At 40.7% G+C, this 25,407-nt stretch overlaps 1 protein-coding gene across 11 annotated transcripts in view; it reads right to left on the bottom strand.

The window, feature by feature from the left end:
- Nucleotides 1-25,407, bottom strand: part of Enah (ENAH actin regulator) — a 120,450-nt gene that overhangs the window by 37,488 nt on the left and 57,555 nt on the right. For 6 of the 11 annotated variants that reach the window (XM_070023241.1, XM_070023243.1, XM_070023245.1 and 3 more), the window contains exon 3: nucleotides 18,924-19,101. In XM_070023241.1, the coding sequence (XP_069879342.1) occupies nucleotides 18,924-19,101 (178 nt within the window). Of the gene's footprint in view, nucleotides 1-4,050; nucleotides 4,108-18,923; nucleotides 19,102-25,407 lie in introns of all 11 variants that reach the window. The other 5 variants (XM_070023240.1, XM_070023239.1, XM_070023242.1 and 2 more) reach the window with 1 other exon arrangement.

Below are 25,407 nucleotides of genomic sequence, written 5' to 3'. Positions count from 1 at the left end.
GGGTGCGGAGTGGTATACTACATATACTTCTGAATTCTAGTCTTCCTGACCAGTTCTGAAAGATTATGGTAACGCACCAGTATAAAAATCTTTAAATGCTTCTATACATAATGCAGACTCTTACAATCTATGAGCCATAATGCACTACTGGAAGTTAGCTCCATCAGGGTAAAATATTGTACTGGTATATTACAGATACAGAGAAACAGAAATAATTTGATCTCAACTTACCTAGTAGCTTTATCCTCACCTCTTTATAAATGTTTTTAGACTAATCACTTAATTTATTCTCTAAGGACAAATTAGACAAGTGCAGTGATATATTTCATAAACTATCCTAAAAGGCTGTTATTTTAATAGCCAAATGAAGGAAACATCAAAAATCATTAGCAATCAAAAACCAAAAAAGCTTTTTATAATCAAGATTAAAAATACACATAAATACTTGCAAAAATAAACAAATAACTTTTTTCTAGTAAGCAGACTAGAATGCTTTGGCAACTAACATGATGATTTAAAAAAAAACTGTCACATTTTGTGACCTACTAATGCTTAATGTTTTACAGGAATTAAGTCCCCTCTCCTGGAAGAAGTGGGGCTATTACACAAAGTGGGAGCGGAGGTTTGAGAAAAAGTAAAATGGATGGGGACAGGTGTACTTTATCCAAAACTATTAAATGCAAAAGAATTTGGCACGGTCAAATTAGTATGGCTTAATTACCTTTAAAAATAAGGTTTGAAAATTTAAGTGAAAACTTCAGGCTACACAAATATTAGAACAAGACTTGTTTGACAGATCTAAAACAGGGATTCTATCAACAATAATTGAAATTTTAAGTTTTATTTCAAATATATATATTCAAGAAAAAAGATGTCAAAATTCCAACCCAATACTGTTAAACAGGTTAAAAAAGTAACAAGTCTGATATAACTCATGAACAGAGTTAAGAAAAAAATGTTTATACCAATCTACAGAACCGTTCTCAACTCTTTCTATTGTTTTCTGTGGTTGTAGCACACATGTAATGAAATTTACTGCTTTTCCCCCTTGTTTTGGTGGTGCTGGGGAATGAACTCAGCACCACCACACAGACAGGTGCTCTACCACTTAAGCCTCGCCTCCAGCCCCTCTGTTTAAGCTTTTTAAAAGCTTTCTTGACAAATCCGTTGAAGAAGGGTACCTAGGAAAGAGGAACATTTTTGATCCAAGAACTCTTGACATTTATTCATTACCTGCTACACAGTTCTCCGTGATAAAGGCCAGATACTCTTCCTGCAGGGAAGAGGGAGGGAGCCCGCCTTTGCCTTTTCCCTCATTTATATTTAATCTGGCTGTTTTGTTTGCCTTTTCTTCATCAATATCATCAAATTGTAAAAACTAGAACACTGGAAATTTACATGCATTTAAAAATGCTTATAAACAGCATGACATATTAAATACAAGTTCTGGATAAATGTGAAGCAGAGGCACATAATTACATTTTGCCTTGTGGTCAAACATTCTAATGGGTTTTAAAATCAATGACTGATACCAAGGCAGTACACATCTAACAGTGAGAAGCCACAGCCACGGGCAGCCAAGGCTGTGAGCTATCACTGTCCTTTCCGGGATGTGGCATTTCTTCACAAGGTCTAACTCCTACTTCATAAAATACAGAACAGGTGGTGACAGCATCACATGGGGACTAACACAAGGACAAGCAAGCTCACGAGCTACAGCACAGCCACAGTAGCTCTTTCAGGGTCAGTCTCCTCCCCTAGTACCAGGGACAATGTTTGACCTTAATGTGTCCTGGCTGCAGGATACACGGCTTGTGACCTGCTTGTTTCTAATGAAAAAATGTGGCAGTGTCACTGACATAATAGCCCACAAATGATAGGAGCTGTGTGCAAGTGGCTCACGCCTGAAATCCTGGCTACTCAGAAGGCTGAGATCCAGGGAATCTGGCCAGGGCAGAAAGTCTGAAAGATTCCATCTTCAAAAATAACGAGCAAAAAGCTGGACTGGAGGTAGGGCTCAAGGGGTAGAGCACCAGATAAGCAAGCCAAGAGTGAGGCTCAAGTTTAAATCACTGTCAAAAATAAAAGTAAAAATAAATCCAATAGAAATCTCCCTGTGAAACATGAATAGCACTATCATCTTGCCTTCAATGTTCAGTTTTGGTTAAAGTACTTACTGTTCCTATTTTAATTTTCACAAGTCTAGTTTCACACATAGCCACAGACTATTTAAAAGCACAGGACTAAAAGACAAATAGATACTATTATTCACAATAGGATTCATTTAAACTTAGCAAAGTTGTAATTATGCTGTTTGCTCACAGATAAAGGTAGTAACAGAGGAAATCTGCTTTCTAACCTATTATTTTACAAACTTAATATTCACCTGTATTAATAGGCCAAATCCATGTTTTTGCTACAGTTATGTAAACTATTCTGCATGGGAACCTAAGATTTTAAGATGAAAGTTAAATAGGTGTTCAAAAATGAAATCAACTGATCCTTAGTAATAAAGGTATCAATGATCTCTCATGGCTAGCTCAAAGAATGGTCTAGAAGAACCTCCAGGAGGAGGCAGGAAATCAGAAATAAGGTTACTAATTGAACACTTAGTCTGTACTGCTTCTTATGGAATCTGAAAGGGAGAGGAGAGAGCTGTAAAATGTCCACACAATAGGCTCAATACTGAAACAAATCTAAAATATAATTATAGTCAGGAAATATATTAGAAGCCAGGCACTGAAGCTCACACATATAATCCTAGCTGCTCAGGAGGCAGAGATCTGAGGATCAAGGTTTGAAGCCAGCTAGGGCAGACAAATCTAAGAGGTTCTTATCTCCAATTAACCAGCAAAAAGCTGGAAGTAGAGGTGTGGCTTAGGTTGTCAAGTGCCAGCCTGGATCCAAAAAGCAAAGCAAAACCACAAAGCCCTGAGTTTAAGCCCCAGCACTCACAACCACACGCAGCACACACACTTTTGTTTTCAATTTATATACGTTTCTATACCTAAACCAGTAAATACATAAACTTTAAAATGATTCTCTTTAAGGAAATAATACCAGTAATACTGAGGAACCTCATTAAAAGTTTGAGTCCCATGTATAAAGCACAGACACACAGACTGTGTTGTTACAAAATTCTTGCAGTGTATCAGTATAGAGCTTTCTTTCATAAAATAATCTGGATGGTCAAGATATACATACATGAGTCAAAATAAGTTACATAAATTTAAAGAAAGCTCAAATATAATTAATTCACCTTTTGGAACTTGGGCTTTTAAAATGTAAAGTTTCAGAATCAAATGGAAATAAAAGGACTTCAAACAAAGATACACATCTCTCTCTCTACCTATCTATCCCAACATGCAAGGATAGGGATGTGAACACACCTGATCAGCTCTCATCTGGGCTAAGTGACAAACCTCACTTGTCCATGCAAACAATACGTGTGTGTGCACACATGTATGTATGAGTGAGCATGACAAAAATATTCTATAAGCCTAAATTTACTCCTAAGCCACAGGCATCTAACATATAAAACATAAAAAGAAAAAAGGAAAAAAAAAGCGTGTTGAGCAGAAGCCTTTTTATTAAAGCAGTATTTACATCTGCCTCTTACAACATGCACATCTAAAATTAATTCAAGTTAAGCAAAAGCTCCCTTCAAATAAGACATTTACATTCCTCAAATATTAAAATGCATACAAACATTTCCTTAAATTCTCAGTCAAAAGTCTGCTTTCAAACAAAATAGTTAAAAACAAAAATGAACAAAAATCCCTCTCCTTTGTATTGGAAGAGGTAGGTGTTAAGATTAAGAGGTAGAGGTGTTAAGATCCCAGTTCTAACTAAATCCCAGCAAGCCAATTCAAGAGCTGGCCCAAATCACCTACACAAACCACAACGAATATCACAACATTAAAACAATAGCTTGCTATATATCCCAAAAACCACAAACCAGACTACGGCCTAAGGAAACAAAAGGTATGGAAATGTGTAAGTAGTATGTACCACAGCTTGAGAAAGTAATGTAAACATAATGTTGCTTACCACAGAAAATACATCGCAAATTAGAGCTGTCCTGGGTAGCAGTAACTTTGCTCTGGGCTGCAACAGACACCTTGGTGTTAGAAGCTTCCAAGGACAACGGGGCCATCTGAAGAACTTCACATAAACTAAAAGGTGCTCTGAAAGTTCAAAATGTTTTTACACACACGTCCTATCTAGATCCTCATTCTGGACGCGCTGTAATTTAATAAACAGTATCCTCTTTAGCATAGCTCTTAAAAATAACTTACATGTAATCTTACTTGTGGAAAACCCTAGAATAAGCCTCACAACACAGGATGCAGTTATAACTTAGTTCTAGAGTTATACAATCAAAGAGTGCAACTCGCATTGTAAGATTGTATTTTTAAAACATTAATGAAGATAAAGTACAGAAAGCTGAGATCTAAGGCAATTAGATTTTATAGTCTACCTTCCCATTTAGGAAAATTACACCTGAATAAAATTTAGGGGAAATACTCAAGATTCATTTAATGTGAGATTAATGCATTTCTACAAGCTAAAAAACAACAACAACAAAGGCTGCTATAAACAGCCTGCTGCAGTACATATTCACTGATATAAAATATTTGCTTTAAACTTTGAAAAAAACCAACTATTGTTTACCAAACCACATTTCCACATTTCGTTTTTTTTCTCAATATGTCCACATACTTGACAAAATATTTTACTGAACCAATCGCATCAATTAGCCATTTTATTTAGGCTATTTAGACAAAAATTAGCTAAGTGTCAATGAAGTAAATTCTCTTTAGAGAAAAACTCAGAAGTTAGTAATTCATTAAAAAAAAAAAAACCACCTTTTCCCACATGAAGGTGATATTAAAAACTGGGATGGAAAGACAAAAGTAAAATATATTTTCTTATTAGTAACATCTAAAGTTTTCATCAATTTTCTACACAATTCTAAAGAAATTCTATTTAGCATGTCAAAAATTTTGTGTTCATTCATATCAAGATATAGTTCCTGGGTTAAATATACATCAGCTTATGAAATATCACATAAAGGCAAGTAACTATATTTTATATTTCCCTGAACCTACATTTCTTTCAAGAATGTTGTAACTCCTGCTAAGTGAAAAAGTTGGAGTAGAATCAAAACCAAATTAATTTATAAAGAATGAATACCGTAAAATGGTAGTAAGTCTTAAATAGTCAAGAAAAACTTTGTAGTTTGAAAAATATATTTAACACAATTAAGTTTGTCTGGCTCTAATATATTACAGATATTTGCAAACACAAAATAAATAAGGTTAATAAAAGTTACCTTGCTAAGTTCTTAAAAGCACGACTATATTATTAAAAGTTATATCGTCTTTATATTAATTACAAAGATACAGAAAGACCACAAATCTAATCAGATCATTCGAAAAAGCAATTTAGAAAATTTGAACAATTACATTTTAAGTTTGAATTGATTAAAAAATAAATCTATTGTACTGATAATTCATAAATGGCTATTAACAACACATTTACACTAATAAACATGCCTAGATTTCAGGATTTACCCATTAGTTCCTTTTGTATTTAAGGGAAAAATCAAGAACAAAACAAAACACAAACTTACAGGAAAAAACTGAAAACACGTCTCCTTTCTGACAGCAAAGGAAGTGTTCTATCTCACTGCGGGGAACTTCAGCACAAAGTTTCTGACAGCTGCCACACAGCGGCACACCGTGATTAGTGCACAGATACCACACAACACGCCCAGCTTCACGACAGGCTCAGGGCGACACCAGCCTCTTACGCGCCACTGACTTTTACTTCATATCATCAGGTAAAATACTCCTCTACCTCCTGACAGACCGCTGGGATTCTACTGCAGTTTGCATTTCCTGAAGATATTGCATCTCAGGCACTTCCTGCTTCATACACCATTAACTGCTCACTCAGTCAAGGGCACAAGATGGGTTAGGAAAAGATTCACTGTTTGCACTGAATGAATTCAGTAGCAGAATGTGAGCATTTACATATTACATCGTTTTTTCCAAAGGTATTTACATTATACATACATAGGGCGGAAAGAAATAAGGATGAGACCCCCCCAAAAAAGGGGAAAATGGGAAACTTGAAATGTACCAAGAACCTAAAATTGAATATCTATACTATCTATACTTCAGGAAAAGAAAACTTCTCGTATTCATCCCTATTCTACCATGTAGTGGTGTCCGCTCATCCACCCCATCTACATGTGACAGTGTCCCCTCATCCATTACATCCACATGTGACAGTGTCCCCTCATCCACCCCATCCACATGTGACAGTGTCCCCTCATCCATTACATCCACATGTGACAGTGTCCCCTCATCCACCCCATCTACATGTGACAGTGTCCCCTCATCCACCCCATCCACATGTGACAGTGTCCCCTCATCCATTACATCCACATGTGACAGTGTCCCCTCATCCATTACATCCACATGTGACAGTGTCCCCTCATCCATTACATCCACATGTGACAGTGTCCCCTCATCCATTACATCCACATGTGACAGTGTCCCCTCATCCATTACATCTACATGTGACAGTGTCCCCTCATCCATTACATCTACATGTGACAGTGTCCCCTCATCCATTACATCTACATGTGACAGTGTCCCCTCATCCATTACATCCACATGTGACAGTGTCCCCTCATCCACCCCATCTACATGTGACAGTGTCCCCTCATCCATTACATCCACATGTGACAGTGTCCCCTCATCCATTACATCTACATGTGACAGTGTCCCCTCATCCATTACATCCACATGTGACAGTGTCCCCTCATCCATTACATCTACATGTGACAGTGTCCCCTCATCCACCCCATCCACATGTGACAGTGTCCCCTCATCCATTACATCCACATGTGACAGTGTCCCCTCATCCATTACATCCACATGTGACAGTGTCCCCTCATCCATTACATCCACATGTGACAGTGTCCCCTCATCCACCCCATCCACATGTGACAGCAGCCGTGTGGCAGTGATGCCTAGCCCATCTCCTACTCTGGTCCTGTAAGGGAGTTCCTGTGGAGGCTTGGTGCAGCGCTGTAGCTGGGTGAGGCCTATTAGGAACAGAAGAGGACAGGCACAGGCTCTCTCAGTCTCACATTGGAGGTCTCTACTTTTAGCAGTGAGCTCTGAGACCGTGTGTAATTGGCAACATTAAATGACATCATGTTTTCTTTTAAAGACTGGTTTGGGTTTGGTTTCCAGTTTCTGGAAATCCAGTCTGTTGAATATTAGTGAGTCAAAGCAGTTGTGTTCATGCTCTGAACAAGAATGTACTTCCCGCCGGGCGCTGGTGGCTCACGCCTGTAATCCTAGCTACTCAGGAGGCTGAGATCTGAGGATCGCGGTTCAAAGCCAGCCCGGGCAGGAGAGACCGTGAGACCCCTATCTCCAATAAACCACCAGAAAACTGGAAGTGTCGCTATAGCTCAAGTGGTAGAGCGCTCGCCTTGAGCTGAAGAGCTGAGGGACAGCTCCCAGGCCCAGAGTTCAAGCCCCACGACTGACAAAAAAAAAAAAAAAAAGAATGTACTTCCCACATGACAAAGAGGGAGGGGATGCGAAGGTATCTGTCTGCTCTAATGTGAACAAAAAGTGAGAGACAGGCGTTGCAGTGGTATGGTTATATATAGTTAAAAATCAAGCACTTGCTGAACACCATGACACTTGTAATCCTCACTACTTGAGAGGCTGGGATCAGGAGGATCAAGGTTAGAGGCCAGTCAGAACACAAAGATCACCAGACACCTTCCACAAAAACAGCAGGCCACCGTGATGTGTACCTGCCACCCAGCCCCACTGAGAAGCATAGGTGAAAGGATTGGGGTCGAGCCCAGCCCTGGAACAAGACGGGCTGGAGTACGCCAGAGCGTCAGAGCACCAACCAACCTCCCAGGCATAAAATCCTAACCACCAGTTTAAGCATTAAGGAAGGTTTTTACACCTAGTAGGAAACCAGCCAACCAAAAACCAACAGCAAACCAAGCACCAGATTGTAGAGTACTGGATTTTGGAACATGGAAACTACAAACAATAAATTTGATTCAAAGAAATAGACCTTTTTTTTTGGGGGGGGGGCGCGGTAGTGGGGCTTGAACTCTGGGGCCTGGGCACTGTCCCTGAGCTCTTTAACTCAAGGCAAGCACCCTACCACTTGAGCCACTTCCAGTTTTCTGGTTAATTGGAGTGGTTGATTCTAGATAAGAGTCTCACAGACTTTCCTGCCTGGACTGGTTTTGTACCGTGATCCTCAGATCTCAGCCTCCTAAGTAGCTAGGACTATAGGCGTGAGCCACCAGCACCCGGCAGAAATACTTTTTTATTGTTGGTGGTGGTGGTGGTCATGGGGCCTGAACTCTGGGCCTGGGCGCTGTCCCTCAGCTCTTCAGCTCAAGGCTAGCACTCTACCACTTGAGCCACAGCGCCACTTCCGGCTTTTTTCTTATGTGGTGCTGAGGAATAGAACCCAGGGCCTCATGCATGCAAGGCAAGCACTCTACCACTGAGCCACCTTCCCAGCCCCAGAAATATACATTTTAAAAGTGGTATTATGAAACACTTTCATGGCCTTATTTCAAATTTTATTTTGAAATGGTACATGTTTTAATGAAAGAAAACCTCTGTCTCTCTCAGGAAATACAAGTATCATGAAGCTACAGTCACACATGAAAAAAATAGCACTTTCCAGAACTCTCCTTTCTTACACAATCTTAGGGAAATCTACATAGATGTTTGGGCTCTCCCCTTCCTTTGTTTATTGTACAGCTTCACCTGCAGTTTGTCCACGCTACGGTAACTATGGAAACGACAGCTGGCGGCTGATCTCAAGATGACTTCCTGTGCTGCACCAGTGCACCAGCTCATCATATGCTTTGTAAATCATTTATTTTTGCCTCTAGTAAAGAACTCCAGAAGTTACCAGAAGGTGAGGCTTATCATCCTCACCCCTACCTACCCTGTCAAATCTGCTGGTTCTAAGGCGAGAGTAAACAGTATCCTCACACTCATTTCCTACTTTCTCTTTGGAAGTAGGAATCATCTGTGCCTGCCCAAGAAACCACCACATTCACGGCTCGAGTAGGGGCTAACTCTCTAAGCGGCAATCTACGCAGTTCCACACACCACACCACAGCAAGATCAAAAGCCCTTCCTTCTCTTCACTCCAAACCTGTCAACGCCGCCTCCTCATCGACCTGGCCTATCTTCACTGCTGTTCTTCTCATGCTCTGACCTCTTATATACTAGTTTAATTGCTGTTCGAAGTTTAGTCACACTACAGGGTTGTATTCTTCATAAGACATTTTCTATATTAAATCACAGCCCTTTATTGCCTGCCTTCCAAAAATAAAACACAAAACGGCATCTTTGAATTTAAAAGCAAAATATGACTTTACATTGTTTACTGAGTAGCAGACAGAAGATGTCTGTAAGATGAAGGGAAAGCTGACTGTCTACTTAACAATCTGTTCCTGCTGCTTCACCAGCCTCGGAAGGTGTTTAAAGGTACTGTGCCCTGCCAGCAACCAGCATACAGCTTAGCCCATAGAAAGGAATCAACAGGCTTGTTTAAACTGTTTTCTTTCTTTTCTTTTCTTTCTCTTTTTTAACAGAACCAACTTTTTTTTTTCTTTTGGGTCAGTTGTGGAGCTTGAACTCAGAGGCCTGGTGCTGTCTTTGAGCTCTTTTACTCCAGGCTAGAACTCTAGTACAATGCCACTTCTGGTTTTCTGATGGTCAATTGGAGATAAGTCTCATGGACTTTCCTGCCCAGGCTGGCTTTGAACCTCAATCTTCAGATCTCAGCCTCCTGAGTACCTGGGATTACAGGCGTGAGCCACCAGTGCCCAGCTCTGATTCAACTTTTTAACAGACTTTAACTCAAGGTATACTATCTGCTACTTGTTTGTTTGTTTGTTTTTGGTCGGTCATAGGGTTTGAACTCTGAGCCTGGGTGTTGTCCCTTAGCTCTTCAGCACAAGGCTAGCGCTCTACCACTTGAACCACAGCACCACTTCTGGTTTTCTAGTGGTTTATTGGAGATAAGAGTTTCACGGACTTTCCTGCCCGGGCTGGCTTTGAACCGCGATCCTCAGATCTCAGCCTCCTGAGTAGCTAGGATGACAGGTGTGAGCCACCAGTGTCTGGCTCTGCTACTTGTATTCTAAGTTTTGTGTGTGTGTGTGTGAATCTGCTCAAGTAACACAGATGGAAGACAAAGAATATGAGGATGAATGAATAACTATGTGCACATTTTGCAATAAAGGGAGAGGTAGTAATGATTACAAAAGATGTTTTTATCTTGCTTGATTATGAAAGTAGGAGTGACAACGACAACTCAGAAGGAATGTATCCATGTTATATGGACACTGGCAAACTGGTAGGTCATTTTACAGACTCATAATACACGGCTAAAATTAAATTGCAAGCAGACATGTAGCTGCTATTGTGGGTTCCAACTATTCCCTCCAGATTAGAAGTGGTTCCAGCAATCTATTCTTACCATCTATGCACAACAGTATATATATTGGTTGATTAAAGCCTCTCTTTATCCTGGTGGGAAGATGAGCTGCATCAGACAATTCATTTTAAGATGCCTGACTACCAGAGAGACAAAGATGCAAGGCAGGGGGCACAGTACTTACATGACAACAAACTGTAGACTAAATGACTTGCTTCAAGATTAGAAAGCCGGAGATGGTTACAAAAATAGTGTCTGCCTCTTTTAGTCCATTAATCCTTCCTCTGTGGAACAGGACCAATTTCTGACCAACTTCCTAAGACAGAGCTTGCTAAGTCAGGCAGACCTGACTATGAGCAGCCTAAAAGCAGCATCCCTGAACTGCGGTGAAGCTCCTTTATGATAAGTTATGGCTTACTATGATAATTCACCTATATTAGCATATGACACATGTAAATAATGTAACAGAAATCACAAACACCCACGTAACTAGCAAGCAGACAACCTAAATTTTTTTTTTTTTTTTTTTTTGGTCTGGTTGTGGGGCCTGAACTCTGGGCCTGGGCGCTGTCCCTCAGCTCTTCAGCTCAAGGCTAGCGCTCTACCACTTGAGCCACAGCGCTATTTCCGGCTTTTTTTCTTTTTGCTTATGTGGTGCTGAGGAATCGAACCCAGGGCCTCAGGCATGCAAGGCAAGCGCTCTACCACTGAACCACACCTTCCCAGCCCCGACAACCTAAATTTTTAAGAGGCAGCAATAGAAAACTGACAATAACTACTGTGCCAGATAGACAGACAGTAGTTTGGGAACCTACCACAGGACAACTTGACATATTAAGCATGACGAAAGACACTAGAGCTACATCTTCCCCTTCCAGTGATGGGGGAAACCATGAAAGGAATTAGAAATAATCTCTATCCACTTCTGTGACTTGCAAAGTCCCAATGTCAAACACCAGCTTCCTTATACTGGCTTCTTCATAGAGAGGAGATAAAACACAAAAGCAAAAAAAATTTTTTTTGGTTGGTCATGGGGCTAGAATTCTGGGCCTGAACGCTGTCCCTCAGCTCTTCAGCTCAAGGCGAGCACTCTACCACTTGAGCTACAGTGCCACTTCTGGTTTTCTGATGGTTTATTGGAGGTAAGAGTCTCACGGGACTTTCCTGCCCGGGCTGGCTTTGAACTGAGATCCTCAGATCTCAGCATCCTGAGTAGCTAGGATGACAGGTGTGAGCCACTGGCGCCTGGTTGCAACTTTTTTTTTAAATCTAGAAAAAATATTTCTTTGTTAGCAAAGCCAGACATGCCCTCCTACACTAAAGGGAAAGAAAGTAATTCCTATCTAAAAGACAACCCTTAAGGCTTCTTTGCCAGATGGGAAGACTACAGAAACTGTTCTCCACCATGAGCTTGCCTCTGTAAGTTACAGCAGCAGTTTTCAAAGGTTCTGGTCATGAGATCCACTTAACTTAAACCCCTAAAATTATTGAAGATCCTGAAAAGACTATGTGTTTTATCAATTATAGTTTGCTAAGTTTCTAATTTGTACTAATTCATTTAAAAGCTGTAACATCTAAAAGTAGTAACATTATGAAAAAATTGTTTCCAACACAAGAATATCTACTGTTGATTAGGAGCATGTAGCTCATGTTTCTGTGAGTCCTGTCAGGATCTGGTGTTCTCTGACTCCGAGGCTCTGCCTGTTGGTGTCGGTTTTCAGTGACGCAGGGCAGAGCCCCACGGTCGTCGGTCACTGGGGACGCCCCACCTCAGGAAGGCTCTGGGGTAGCTCTCCTGGGACCTTCGTGAGCTTCCACAGGACTCTGGCGAGAGGCACTGCTTCCTGGCTGGCACTGTGATCTCCTGACCCGAAGTGTGCAAGTCCCACTGTGATGACATTGGCCTGAGACTGTGGCCCAGCCAGGAGCACAAGTCCCCAAGACTCTCATCTCAGCAAATAGAAAAGCTGGACACAATTGTATGCAACTGCCACCCCTGCTCTGTGGCTAGCATCAATAGGAAGGCCATGGTCCAGGCAGTGTGTGCAGAGAGACCCTATCTCAACAATAATCAGTGCAAAAAGGACCGGAGACATAGCAAAAGCGATAAAATGCTTGTCTAGCAAGCCAAAGACCCTGAGTTTAAATCCCAGTACTGATATGAGGAAAAGAAGAAGGAGGGAGTGAGGAAGAGGAGAAAGGAAGAGGGGAATGAGGGAGAGAGGGAGGGAAGGAGGGCTCAGCTGGTAAGACTGTCAGCAAACACAGAACCTTGTGTTCAAATCCCAGCAGGACATCCTTAAAAAAAATAAAGGCCAGAAAGATGATAAATGAATGGCCAAGCGCCGGTGGCTCACAACTATAAATCCTAGCTACTCAGGAAGCTGAGATCTGAGGAATGCAGTTCACAGCCAGCGTGGGCAAGAAAATGTGAGACTCTTATCTCCAATTAATCATCAGAAAACCGGAAGTGGTGCTGTGGCTCAAGTCACAGAGCACTAGCCCTATGCTGAAGAGCTCAGGGACAGACCCAGGCCCAGAGTTCAAGACTCACAACTGACCAAAAAAAAAAGAATGATTGAAACATTCTACAAAATATTATGCAAATTTACCCCTGCCAACCATAATAATATTAGTTTATATAATCCATAGATATTTCCTGCAAAAACCTGTAAATGATTAATACAGAAATAATATCAATGTGGGTAATATACTTGTTTAAAATAGAGTCAATTTCCACTGGAGAAAGGGAAAAAATACACTGCAGCATTTGGTATAAAAGAAATAGCACCAATTTACCTCTTAAAAAAAAAAAAAAAAGCCGGGCGCTGGTGGCTCACGCCTGTAATCCTAGCTACTCAGGAGGCTGAGATCTGAGGATCGCGGTTCAAAGCCAACCCGGGCAGGAATGACCGCGAGACTCCTATCTCCAATAAACCACCAGAAAACCGGAAGTGGCACTGTAGCTCAAGTGGTAGAGCGCTCGCCTTGAGCTGAAGAGCTGAGGGACAGCGCCCAGGCCCAGAGTTCAAGCCCCACGACCGACCAAAAAAAAAAAAAAAAAAAGTTAAAGCTTTCTTTTTTCACTGTACTTTAGCACCTTCTTACTTTTCAGTATACCAGATAATTGCACACCATATTAAAAGCAAAATAAAATTCTCTCCACCTGCTTTTTAAAAATAAAATTATAAAAGTATTAAATACATATACACAGATACAACATCATGAAAAGGTCAAAATGAGTAGCCTCAAAGAAAACTAGGGTTATATTTGTTGTTGTTGGTTGTTCTTAATTTTAAAAAATTTGAACCAGACACCTGTGGGTCACGCCTATAATCCTAGCTACTCAGGAGGCTGAAATCTGAAGATCTTAGTCCAAAAGCCAGCTAGCTCAAGGAGGAAAGCCCATGAAACTTTCCAATTAACCAGCAAAACGAGAAATGGAAGTGTGGTTCAGGTGGTAAAACATCAGCCTTCAACAAAAACAACTAAGACACTGCACCCAGACCCTGAGTTCAAACCCTCATGCCGGCACACACAGTGAAGAAACCTCACATAGTGCTACATGCCCGTAACTCTAATAGTCCAGACGCTGCCTCAAACCTCACACATTGAGAGAACCTGGGACAGCAGGGCTTGGAGAGGAAGGGAGAACTGTGTGAAGAAGAAATATGCAAACCTGTTCTGAAAAGACATGCAGGTGCATTACATAATGGCCTCAGACCCACATCAATCACAGAAGCTTTTTTTTTTCCCCTGGTCCATTTGTATCATGAGCTTTGGTAAAAGATTTCATCTGAACCAATGCCCATGATTTTAGTCTGAAAACCACTAAGAATTTACCAATAATAACACTTATTGACATAAACACCTAATACACAAATGTAAGCAGAAACACTTAGTAATTATTCTTCCATTTCCTTTTGAATGGTACAATATTCTTTCTGATGAGCAAATTCCATGTGTATATATCAAATTTTCTTGGTCCATTCATCCACTGAGGAGCATCTGGGTTGATTCCGTATCTTGGCTATGGTAAACAGTCCTGCAATGAACATGGTTGTGCTGGTGGCTTTCGTGGCCCAGTCTGTGGGCCCAGGAGTGGGACTGCTGGGTCACAGGGGAGCTGTATGTGTAGTCTTGAGGAACCTCCATTCTGATGTCCAGAACCAGTTTACATTCCCACCAACACTGTGACTACGTCCCTGCCAGCACCTGCTAGTTTTCTTGATCATGGCCATTCTAACTGGGGTGAGCATGTGTACCATTCATAAGGAAATGGAAAGACTTGAAAAAAATTGTATTAAGTGAAGTAAGCCAGACCCAGAGAAATGTAGGCTTCATGATTTTTTCATTTGTGGTGGCTAGAATAGGCCTATAAATCTACAAGTAAACACAATGGATGGTTCAAAAAAATACACTGGGACATGACAAACTATCCAGGTCTCTAGGCATACATTCACACACAGTGAGACCAAAGGAGGGTGTTCTTAGGAGAGGAACACAAAGGCACAATAGCTGTGTGCATCTGATCATATAAAATAATATTTATTGAAACAAACTCCAGGAAATGAAAACAAGGTTACCTTTTTGGTTTTCCTTCCTTTTTGTCTTGTTTATCTGTCGTCGGGAGAGTAAGGGAGGACACAAATGTGGGACAAAGGGTGAACAAATGCAGCCTGTACTCACTGGACACTATGTTGAAAATGAACTATACAACTTGTGGGTGGGGACGGGGAGAGCAAGGGGAGGAGTGAAATGTACTTTTTATCTGACTGATGTACTACCCAAAACCCCTCTGTAGATCACTTTTATAGTAACAATAAAATGCATGAAAGTAACTAGCACACATTTGTTGTACAAAGGGGTTTCGCAGTGCCATTCCCATTACGTACAGAAAATATTGTGGTCAAACTCACTCCCTCTACTGCTTCCTCTCCCCTTCTAAAACAATTTCAACAGGTTTTATAATTTTATTCCATGAGAGTCTCAAGTACTTCAATCGTACCCACCCTTATTTACCCTCTCCTATGCTCTTCCTCTCTCATCTCTGTTACTCGCCTATCATTCTTTTTGGAGAAGATTTTTAAAGTGGTAAGAATAAAACTAGGGGAGACAATAGAGGTTAAGAGAGGTGGGTATTTTTAGTCTGGTATCAGTATGTATGAAAAGAAATAGGTCACAATGAAACCTATTTCTCTATGTAATAAACACCAATGTTTTTAAATGCTGGATGCTAGTAGCACGTGCATGTAATCCTAGCTACTCAAGAGGCTGAGATCTAGAGGATCATAGTTTGTGGGAGACCACATCTCCAAAATAAGCAAAGAAGGCTGGATTGGTAGCATCACGAGTGGAAGAGTGCCAGTCCAGGAAGCAAGAAGAACTAGGCTACAGGCCCTAATTCAATATGATGTTAGAGGGGCTGGGAAGGTGGCTCAATGGTAGAGCGCTTGCCTTGCAAGCCTGAGGCCCTGGGTTCGATTCCTCAGCACCATATAAGCAAAAAGAAAAAAGCCAGAAGTGGTGCTGTGGCTCAAGTGGTAGAGCGCTAGCCTTGAGCTGAAGAGCTGAGGGACAGGGCCCAGGCCCAGAGTTCAGGCCCCACAACCGGACCCAAAAAAAAAAAAAATAATAATCAATATGATGTTAGACATTACGAATTTGGCAAGATTGTTAGCCAGTTGCTTTCTCTTTATAAGTAAGTTTATGTTATTTTTGCTCCTGGTCAGTTTCATTGAGCTACTGTTTGTTTATGGAAGACGTTCAAGTTAGGCTTTTTCAATTGGCTTTGGCAGAAAGACAGCAGATGATTTCATCAGGGAATCAGCTGTGAACCCAAAGCAAACAGATCTGGTGGGGGACATATGGCCATGCTGAAAGAGGCAATGGTTATTACTAGGTATGTTTGTTTAGGTGGGTGAGAAAAAGCCCATATAATCACACCAGGACAGGAATCTACCTATCCTGAACTGAACTGAACCATCTGAACTGAACTGAACCATCCTTCCTAAGGACACTTTTTGTTTTGTTTTAGTCAGTTGTGGGGGCTGAACTCAGGGCCTGGGTGCTATCTCTGAGTTTTCTTTTGCTCAAGGCAAGCGCTCCACCACTTGAGCCATAGCATCACTTTGGCTTTTTCTGGGTAGTTTATTGGAAATGATAGCTTCATGGACTTTCCTGCCCAGGCAGGCTTCTACCCGCGATCCTCAGATCTCAGCCTCCAGAACAGCTGGGATGACAGGTGGGAGCTGCCAGAGCCCAGCAAGGATACTTCTTAATATCCACGTCCTCCATGCTGCTAGTTTCAGGCCAAGGCCAATTAACAGCATCAAAAGTCAGAAAGGGCTGTTCTGTAAGTGTCAGTTCCTAAATAAACCAGATTGTCCACATTAACTACTTAAATGTCTAGCCCTCTACAGAACTGGAAGCTTCTTTGCGAGTGAGGTGGCTGGTGATGAGAGACGGCTAACACGGCCAGCTCCTCTCACAAGAAAGCATCATCATCTTAGAAGAGTGCTATTTTCTTTCTACGCCAAAACGTTTCCTCATCAAGTGAAAAACAGGGAGCTGATTTCCTACTTGCAAATTCTGTGTAATGTTGAACACTCTTTTTTAATGCTTACTAAACTCTATAACAGAATGTAATGGAATCTACATTAAAACAATTTCAAAAGATCAAGATGTGGTCAGAAGGAAAACATTACTAACATTTGATTATGAAAGCAAACTATATGGCTACTATGATAAAAGCAATTTTTATTTGGTTAAAAAATAACACAATAAGCAATAATTTGAACTATGATAGCATTCAGTCTTAAATTTCACTAGCTACTCTTCTGAAGGCTCAGAAATAAAAATAACGGTCGTTTCTTCCAAACACATGAAGATAAGTGTCATCACACAAAATAGGTTAACTGTTCTATTAAACAAGATACAGAGAACTGTGATTAATTTCTATCCTCTGGTAAAATTATGATTGGTGAAACTGATTATATAATTTTATCACAGATAAGAGGGCTAATAAAATATACAGTAATTTTCAAGAAAAGTACAGTGATTTAAAAATTATCTACATGAGACCAAACTTCCCCTATGCTGTTTTCTGTACTGAGAGACAAACTAGGACACATTTCAGTAATTTCCTTCCTCAACGGGAAAAAAGGGTGAACCAATTCAGCCGTGGTACTCACTTCACACAAAGTTGGAAATGAACTATACACAACTTGGGGGGAAGAAAAAACTGGGAGAAAATGAGGGAAAGGGTGACACTGTTCAAAAGAAATGTACGCAATACCTGACTTACATAACTGTGACCCCTCTGTCCCTCACTTTTACAATAAAAAAGACAACTATCAGAACAAGTTACTATGGATCCCAATTTCCTCAAAAGAAAATCTGATATAAAACATATACAGGTACAATAACATAAGAGCTTCTTCAAGATCCCAAAATGCCTTCTTGCTCTAAAATCCGTATTTAAAATAGACATACACAAGCTAGATGTTTCAATCCATTTTGAAATAAGGCAAAATGTAAATATAATTTAATGTTACAGGTTTTTGAAATTCTATACCTTTGACAAAGTATCAAACTTTCATCTCATAACACATTTATATCCTTAAAACCACTAAATATACAGTGTGAACAAAATACTATTTTTATTGCCTTTATATATAACCTTTACTGACTATAAAACCTCTTCAAACAAATACTATACATTAGTGCATTTCTGTTTCTACTTCTGAAACCAATACAAAAGTAAACTTAACCTTGGAACACGCTGAGCTTTAAGCTTTGAGATTCTTAATTATTTCTAAACATCCTGCTAAAATGCAATGTCAAAAGAGGCAATTCATAGCTTCTACCACATGAGGGCAACCCTCACATCTTCCAACAACTTCTAAAGTCAAGTGTGTGTTTTCCTAGGACGGAGACTATCCCATGGGAAGTTCCTGGGCTCAGTAGCTGATTGAAAAAGGATTTTCAGCAAATGTGTTTCCTCATAAAAAGTAAAGTAATAGGCATGGGACAGGGTGCTTTTAAGTCCCAGTTACGGGGGGGGGGGGGGTTGATGCCAGCCTGTACAACATAGAAATGTCCACAAAAATTAAAGGGAGCATAATAATAAATGTGTGTGATTTCTAGCCACTCTGCCTCTTCTAGGCTTCACATCCCAGCAACAACAGTTGAGTTTCTAGAGCAGAATAGAACAAACTAATCAACTTCAAATGAGAAGGTAAAGAAATCACTGGATTATTTACTACCCACAAATGTTCACATTTTCATATTGTCAACAAAGTTCAAGAATTATACCCAATACATGTGTGATTAAAACCGGAGAGCACAGTTCTGCCTTAACATGTGCATGGCACTTCAGGACCGCACGGACGCCTCACCTGCCTCCTGTGAGTTCAGCACTTCTAAGGCATGCATCATAGCACTTGCGAAGACATTGGCATCCTCCTTGCTGCCAAAGTTAAGGCCGTACACCTGCCTGGCATCCCTCCACTGGTGGAAGGTCTGCGTCGCCTGATTATACTTCAGCCCTTTGGGGATGGCGCAGTTGATCACCACCTACAAGGCAATGGTAACCGTTATGCGTTTTCTTACGACTCTCAGCACTAGGCCACAGCACCCCATATTCGCCTTTCTATCTTCCTTCAAGCACTCCCCTCCGGAACTCTGGAGTCAGTCTCATCTTCGTGCACTCGCTCTCTGCTGCATTATTTTCTGTCTCACCATTTCACCTGACCATCACTGACTATTATTCTATTGTTTCTTTTTTTTTCAGGTGGTGCTGAGCTTTGGACCAGTCTTGCATTCACTGGGAAGGTGCTCTAGTGCTTGAGGGACATCTCCAGCTCTTTTCTGCCTTGTCTGAATATGAAACTTGAGCCTTCAGACCTCAGCCTCTTCAGTAGCTAGTGTTGCAGGCATAGTTACTGGCAAATGGCTATTGTACTTTCTTGGGATGAATGGCTGACTCAAAATCAGTGTTACTGATTTTCTTTGCTACACATTTAGTCTTTACTTCTCATTTAGTGCTACTTTACCTGCATTCCATTGGAACCGATACTAGTGTTCAGCTCAACAGTTTAATTTCAGTCTTGCTTGACTCACAGGTTAATTTTTTTTTTCTGGTACAACTTTTTAAAAGCATTTAATTTACTGAAACACTCCTGTTTACATAGTTCTGCTTGTACTGTTTTGCTCTGTACTGACACATAAAGTTTTTTACATTATTTTCAGGCAGGGGTTGTGATAAGACTTTTCTTTTGTGTTTGTAGTCATATTATCATTTAGAGTTTGTCTCCTCACCATGGAAAAGAGATTTTGGTTATTCATTGAAGTATTTAATTTCTACTCCTACATGGTTCTCTATCTTATTTCCAAATTAATTCTGCAGGAACTAGAAAACATGACGTGCTTCTAACCCTTTGAAATGTGTTGACACTCAATTATGAAATATGTGACACCTAAGTCTGGAAGTATGACCGGGGTACCAACCCAGTTAAGTTTGATGTGCACCTGAGGCCTGTCACAGTTACCAGGACACATGGCTCACAACTGCTATCTTAGCTATTCAGGAGTCTGAGAAATGGAAGATCCAAGTCCAAACGATTTTTTATGTCCAAAAAGCCTGGCCGGAGGTGTGGCTCAAGTGGTAGAATGCCAAACAAGCAAGCAAGAAGCCCTCGGTTCAAATCTAGTTTTCAAGAAGAACCTTCATCGTGACTCATGAATTATGCCTGTTGTCACTTGGTGGAGCGGGTCTCACTGAGAAGCCAGGCTGGCCTGGGCTCTGATCCCCATCATGAATGCTGGGATTATGTGACAGGGGAATACAGTCCATCTGGCATTTCCACATTCTCTTTACTGAACATATTTTAGTAACCTGCCCCATGTCCTCTCAATAACGTATTTTTTGCCTTACAAACTACTTTGTATAACAACAGCTCTTTCTCAGCTAGGAGCTTTCTAGTTTGTCTTTTTTTTATTCATGTGTTTACTTTTTGTGCTCATACTGGAGCTTGAACTCAGGTCTGGGCGCTGTCTCTGAGGATTTTTGCTCAAGGCTAGTGCTTTATGACTTGAGCCACAGCTCTACTGCTGGCAGGTGGTTAACTAGAGATTAATGAGTTTCATGGACTTTATTATCTGGGCTGGTTCAAACCACAATCCTCAGATCAGAGCAGACTGGAGTAGGTAGAGTAGCTGGGATTGCAGGCATAAGCCACCAGCACCTGGCTCTTTTAAATTTAACATTTCCTGTAGTCTTATCTTTCAATATGAATGTTAACAGAATACTTTTTAAGTTGTTTATCCAACCTTCTACTTTCTGCTTTGAATTTGCAATCAAGTTACGTTTAATGTAAACTAAACATAATTTTGGACCTCAAACTGCCATCTACTTGCTTCTATTGACCAGACTATTGCATGTCTGTTTCTCTTCTTTTTATTATGACCTCCACTAGCCTATTAGTTATATTTTTCACTGTTGTTTTAGTAGCTGCCTTAGAGATTACAACAGACATCTTAAACCCATCTCCAAATAAAAATTAATACCTTTATTTTTTTCAACAATACAGGCCTTCACAAGGGTGTCCTCCAATAATACCCCTCTGGCAAGTCAGCCCTTCAGATTCTATACTACGTTTTAGCAGGTATTTTAAATCAAGTATATTTTACGCCCTGTGACTGTGAAATGTGAATATTAATTTCATATTGCCAATGACCATTTAAGATTTACCCGTAACAATTGTTTTTTTTTTTGGGGTGGGGGGGAGAGGTTGATACTGGACTTTGAACTCAGTCTTGTGTGTGCTACTAATCCTCTTTTTATGCACAGCTTTGTCTTTCTCACACATCTTAGCTTCAGTCTGAATTATTTCTTCTGACTTACAAGCTAGTTCACCAGTACTCTTTTAATGTGCATTTCTTTGGCAGTACTGCAGTTGAACTTCTCTACTTCTTAGGTCGGCAGACACTCTACCTCTTGTCCTTTTGACGTGAGCTCTGTTTTCAGACTCAGTCTCACCTCGATCTTTCTAACTCCATCGTCTGAGTACTGTGCCACCAAGCCAGCTCACTGGTTCTTTTTAACTATTTCTGAATGTTCACATCCTCCTATCACTGGGCTGTTAAGAGAAGGCACTACTGGTAACTCAGGAGCTGGATTCCTCAGTGAGTCTGCTCTAACGCTGTCCACTTTGCCTCTGTTTATACCGGTTATTTTGTTTGTCAGACATCACGTATGGTCAACTGTATGGAAATTTTGAGGCCTCAAATGATGTTAAAATTTCTACCAGTGGGGCTGGGAAGGTGGCTCAGTGGTAGAGCGCTTGCCTTGCATGCTCAAGGCCCTGGGTTCGATTCCTCCGCACCATATAAGCAAAAAGAAAAAAGCCGGAAGTGGCGCTGTGGCTCAAATGGTAGAGCACTAGCCTTGAGCTGAAGAGCTGAGGGACAGCGCCCAGACCCAGAGTTCAGGCCCCATGACCGGACCCCCAAAAAAAAAAAAAAAAAATTTCTACCAGTAAGACATTCACTTCTGGCAAGCAGCTCGGGAAACTAACAAATTCCAATTACCTCAACTCAAACAGTGATTAAAACAATTAAGAGGCTGGGATTCTGCTCCTGTGAAGGCTAGTCTAATTCTCAGCCAATTTCCCCTTTGGTATAGAGATTACTAAAACTAATACTCCTGCTTTGTTACCAGGCCAGAAACTGTACCATTTTCTAATATGGATCCTACATCTGAATCCCCCCAGAACTGCTCAGCTTTTCAATGCAACTTAACATGCCTCTCAGGTAAAAGGCAAACAGATTCAGAACTAGAGTTACCTCTCTGGTTCTTCTTTTTGAGGGGGGAGATCTGTACAGGGGCTTGAATTCAGGGCCTTATGCTAAGTTGGCATGTTACCATTTGGGCCACACATCTAGCCTGTTTTTGCTGGTTGTTTTCAAGATAGGGCCTCTAACTTTTCTGTCTGGGCGGACCCCAACTGTGACCCTTCTGCTCTCATCTTCCAGAACAGCTAGGGTTACAGGCGCCAGCCACTGGCACTCCATTTCCAGCTCTTTAGTGTTTCCAGCTCTTTAGTCTCTCGGACGATAGACTGATAATTTAAGCTCTCCAGATATTTCCTCTTCTTTTTACATTCTGTGCAATTATTGTAGTCTCAGATAGAGGCTTTACCAAAATCACCTACTGATAGTGAAATATACATTTGAGAATTACATTATTAAGTAAAAAGGCTGGGCATCTGTGTCCATTTTATCACAGCTATCATGTGATTCTTCTTACATACCTAAAATCCAGAGAAACAAGGAGAAAGTGGTGAATAGGGAAGGGATGAAATGGGGAATTATTGCTTAGGAAGTAGAGACCCATTCTGAGCACCTGAGGGAGGTGAGCTGGTGTTGACAATTACACAGTACTGTGACTGTATTTAGTGTCACTGAACTGTAAACTTAACAATAAGTAAAATGGTGAATTTCAGACTACATATTTCACAATAAAAATATAATGACCACTTAGTTTTTTTCTATAAATATTGAGGTGAGGCCACAAAACTCTAGCTACTAGTTATCACTATTACAAATTCCATTCTGGGACAGATTTATATGCTTACTTGGCAAATAGCCTAAACGTGGTAACCAAGAAAAGGAGGAGTTACATTGAGTTTATGCTTTTCCACAACATTGTCTCTTGAGAAAACACTAGAATCAAACTTAGCAAAGAGCTCTTTTTTTTTTCTGCCTCATGCTTACCATCTTACTCAGAAGGTTAAGAGCTGAGGATCACAATTCAAAGTCAGAGGAGTCCTCAAGACCCTGCCTCCCATTAACCAGTAACGGAAGACTACGATCAAGGCCTAAGTAGTAGAGCACCAGCAGCAAATGAAAAGGCCAAGTTGAGCGGATGTTGAGTTAATGCCCTGGCAGTAGAATCCGTATTTAAAAGTCAATATCCTAGTCGCCTAACCTTTAAGAACAAAACACTACAAACAACTTTCAAAAGTAAGGAGGAGCGAGGTGCTAGTGGCTCATGCCTGTAATCCTAACTACTCAGGAGGCTGACACATTAGAGGAACGATTTCAAAACCAGCCCAGCCAGAAAAAGACGCTTACGTTTGATTAACCTCAAAAGCCAGAAATGGAGCTATGGCTCAAGTGATAGAACGCTAACCTTGAGCAAAAAAACTCAGTGGCCAAGCCCTGAGTTCAAGGCCTAGGACCAGCACCCAAAAGAAGTAAGGAGCGAGTGTATGTTTTCATTACTGGATATCCTCTAAAGTGTGCTGTCAAAGCATAGACCCACAGGCTGTGGCAGCAAGTCTGGCGAGCAAGCCCGAGTTCTGGTGTGGTGTGTTCTAACACAGACACACCCTACTCTCCCATACCCTTCCTCAGTGCCAGCCTTGTCTGTGAAATCATCCATGACTTCTCCTAGGTTGTCTCAACAAACTAGTGATTCTTGAATGCTCAAACTTTCATTAAAGCTTCTATTATAAAAATTAACATATTATTAACTAAACTGATACAAGTGCTAATTCCTAAATATGTAAAGTCAAAACTATATTTTCTGCTTATTGCTAGTTATATATAAATGTTACTGGTTTTTAAATACTGATTTCTAGCAACCTTACTAGTTTTCATACTTTAAAGATACTGGAATATGTTTTGATGTGGACAAAATTATATCACTGGTGAATAAGAACAACTATTTCTTCCTTTTCAATCGTTAGAGCTTCTATTTATTTTATTTTATTTTTTGGTTGTGGGGCCTAAGGTCTGGGCCTGGGCGCTGTCCCTCAGCTCTTCAGCTCAAGGCTAGCACTCTGTCACTTGAGCCACAAGTACCACATCCGGCTTTCTGTTTGTGGTACCGTGGAATCGAACCCAGGGCCTCATGCATGCGAGGCAAGCACTCTACCACTGAGCCACCTTTGTTAGCTAGAATGTACTCAGCAACACTAATGAAGTTGATTAAAGCAGAAATCCTCAACTTTTACAAGATAAATAAAAATCAGTGAAGTATCTGCTTTAAGTTTGTATTATCCACCTTTAGCAGCTTAAGAAAATTCATTTTTATGCCTGATGTGCTGTAAATGACTATGGAATGGTTTGAATTGTATCAAGCTATTCCTGATTCTCTTGTCTCTTGTTTGTTTGCTGCTGGTCACACTACCAGTTATCTAGTGGTAAACACTCCTGAAAAGAGACGTGGATTCTGTGCCGCTGCATTTGGTCTATAACGGTTACCAAGGGCTTCTGCATCTGTATGTACGTTCATAATCAAGACTGACATGTAGTTCTCCTCTCTCTAACTGCTCTTCTTCTGTTTTAGATATCAAAATTACACTAGCTGTGTGAAACACTACTCTCTACAACAATATGCATCAGGTGGCGAGTCTCTTGAAGCCTACAAGTCTCATTTGCAAATGCTCTGCACTCCCAGGCATCCTTTTAAGTTAGGGGTCCATGTTTTTATCTTACGTTGTAGTCTACTTCTCTTTATACTCTTCCATTTCTGGTTGGTCCTGGGGGCTTGCGCTCAAGGCCTGAGCACTGTCCCTGAGCCTCTCTGTGCTCTACCATTTAAGCCACAGCACCACTTCCTGCTTTACCTGACTCGTTTATTGGGGATGAGTCTCACAGACTATGTGAGAGGGGCTGGCTTTGTAGAACTGTGATCCTCAGGTATCAGCCTCCTGATGGGGTAGGATTATAGGCAGGAGCCACTGGTGCCTTGCTTATATTCTTCTGTGTTAGAAAATTATGGTTTTCTACAAAATGGCCCACTTTTAGCATTTTTTAATAACATTCCTTTTTATTTTCTTCCTACAATGATAGTCATTTTTGTGTTTTTGTTGT

The sequence above is a fragment of the Dipodomys merriami genome, unplaced genomic scaffold (assembly GCF_024711535.1).
Source record: "Dipodomys merriami isolate MVZ:Mamm:240054 unplaced genomic scaffold, mDipMer1.0.p SCAF_158, whole genome shotgun sequence".
In the NCBI taxonomy this organism is placed as follows: domain Eukaryota; kingdom Metazoa; phylum Chordata; class Mammalia; order Rodentia; family Heteromyidae; genus Dipodomys; species Dipodomys merriami.
This window is presented reverse-complemented; position numbering and strand designations above follow the sequence as displayed.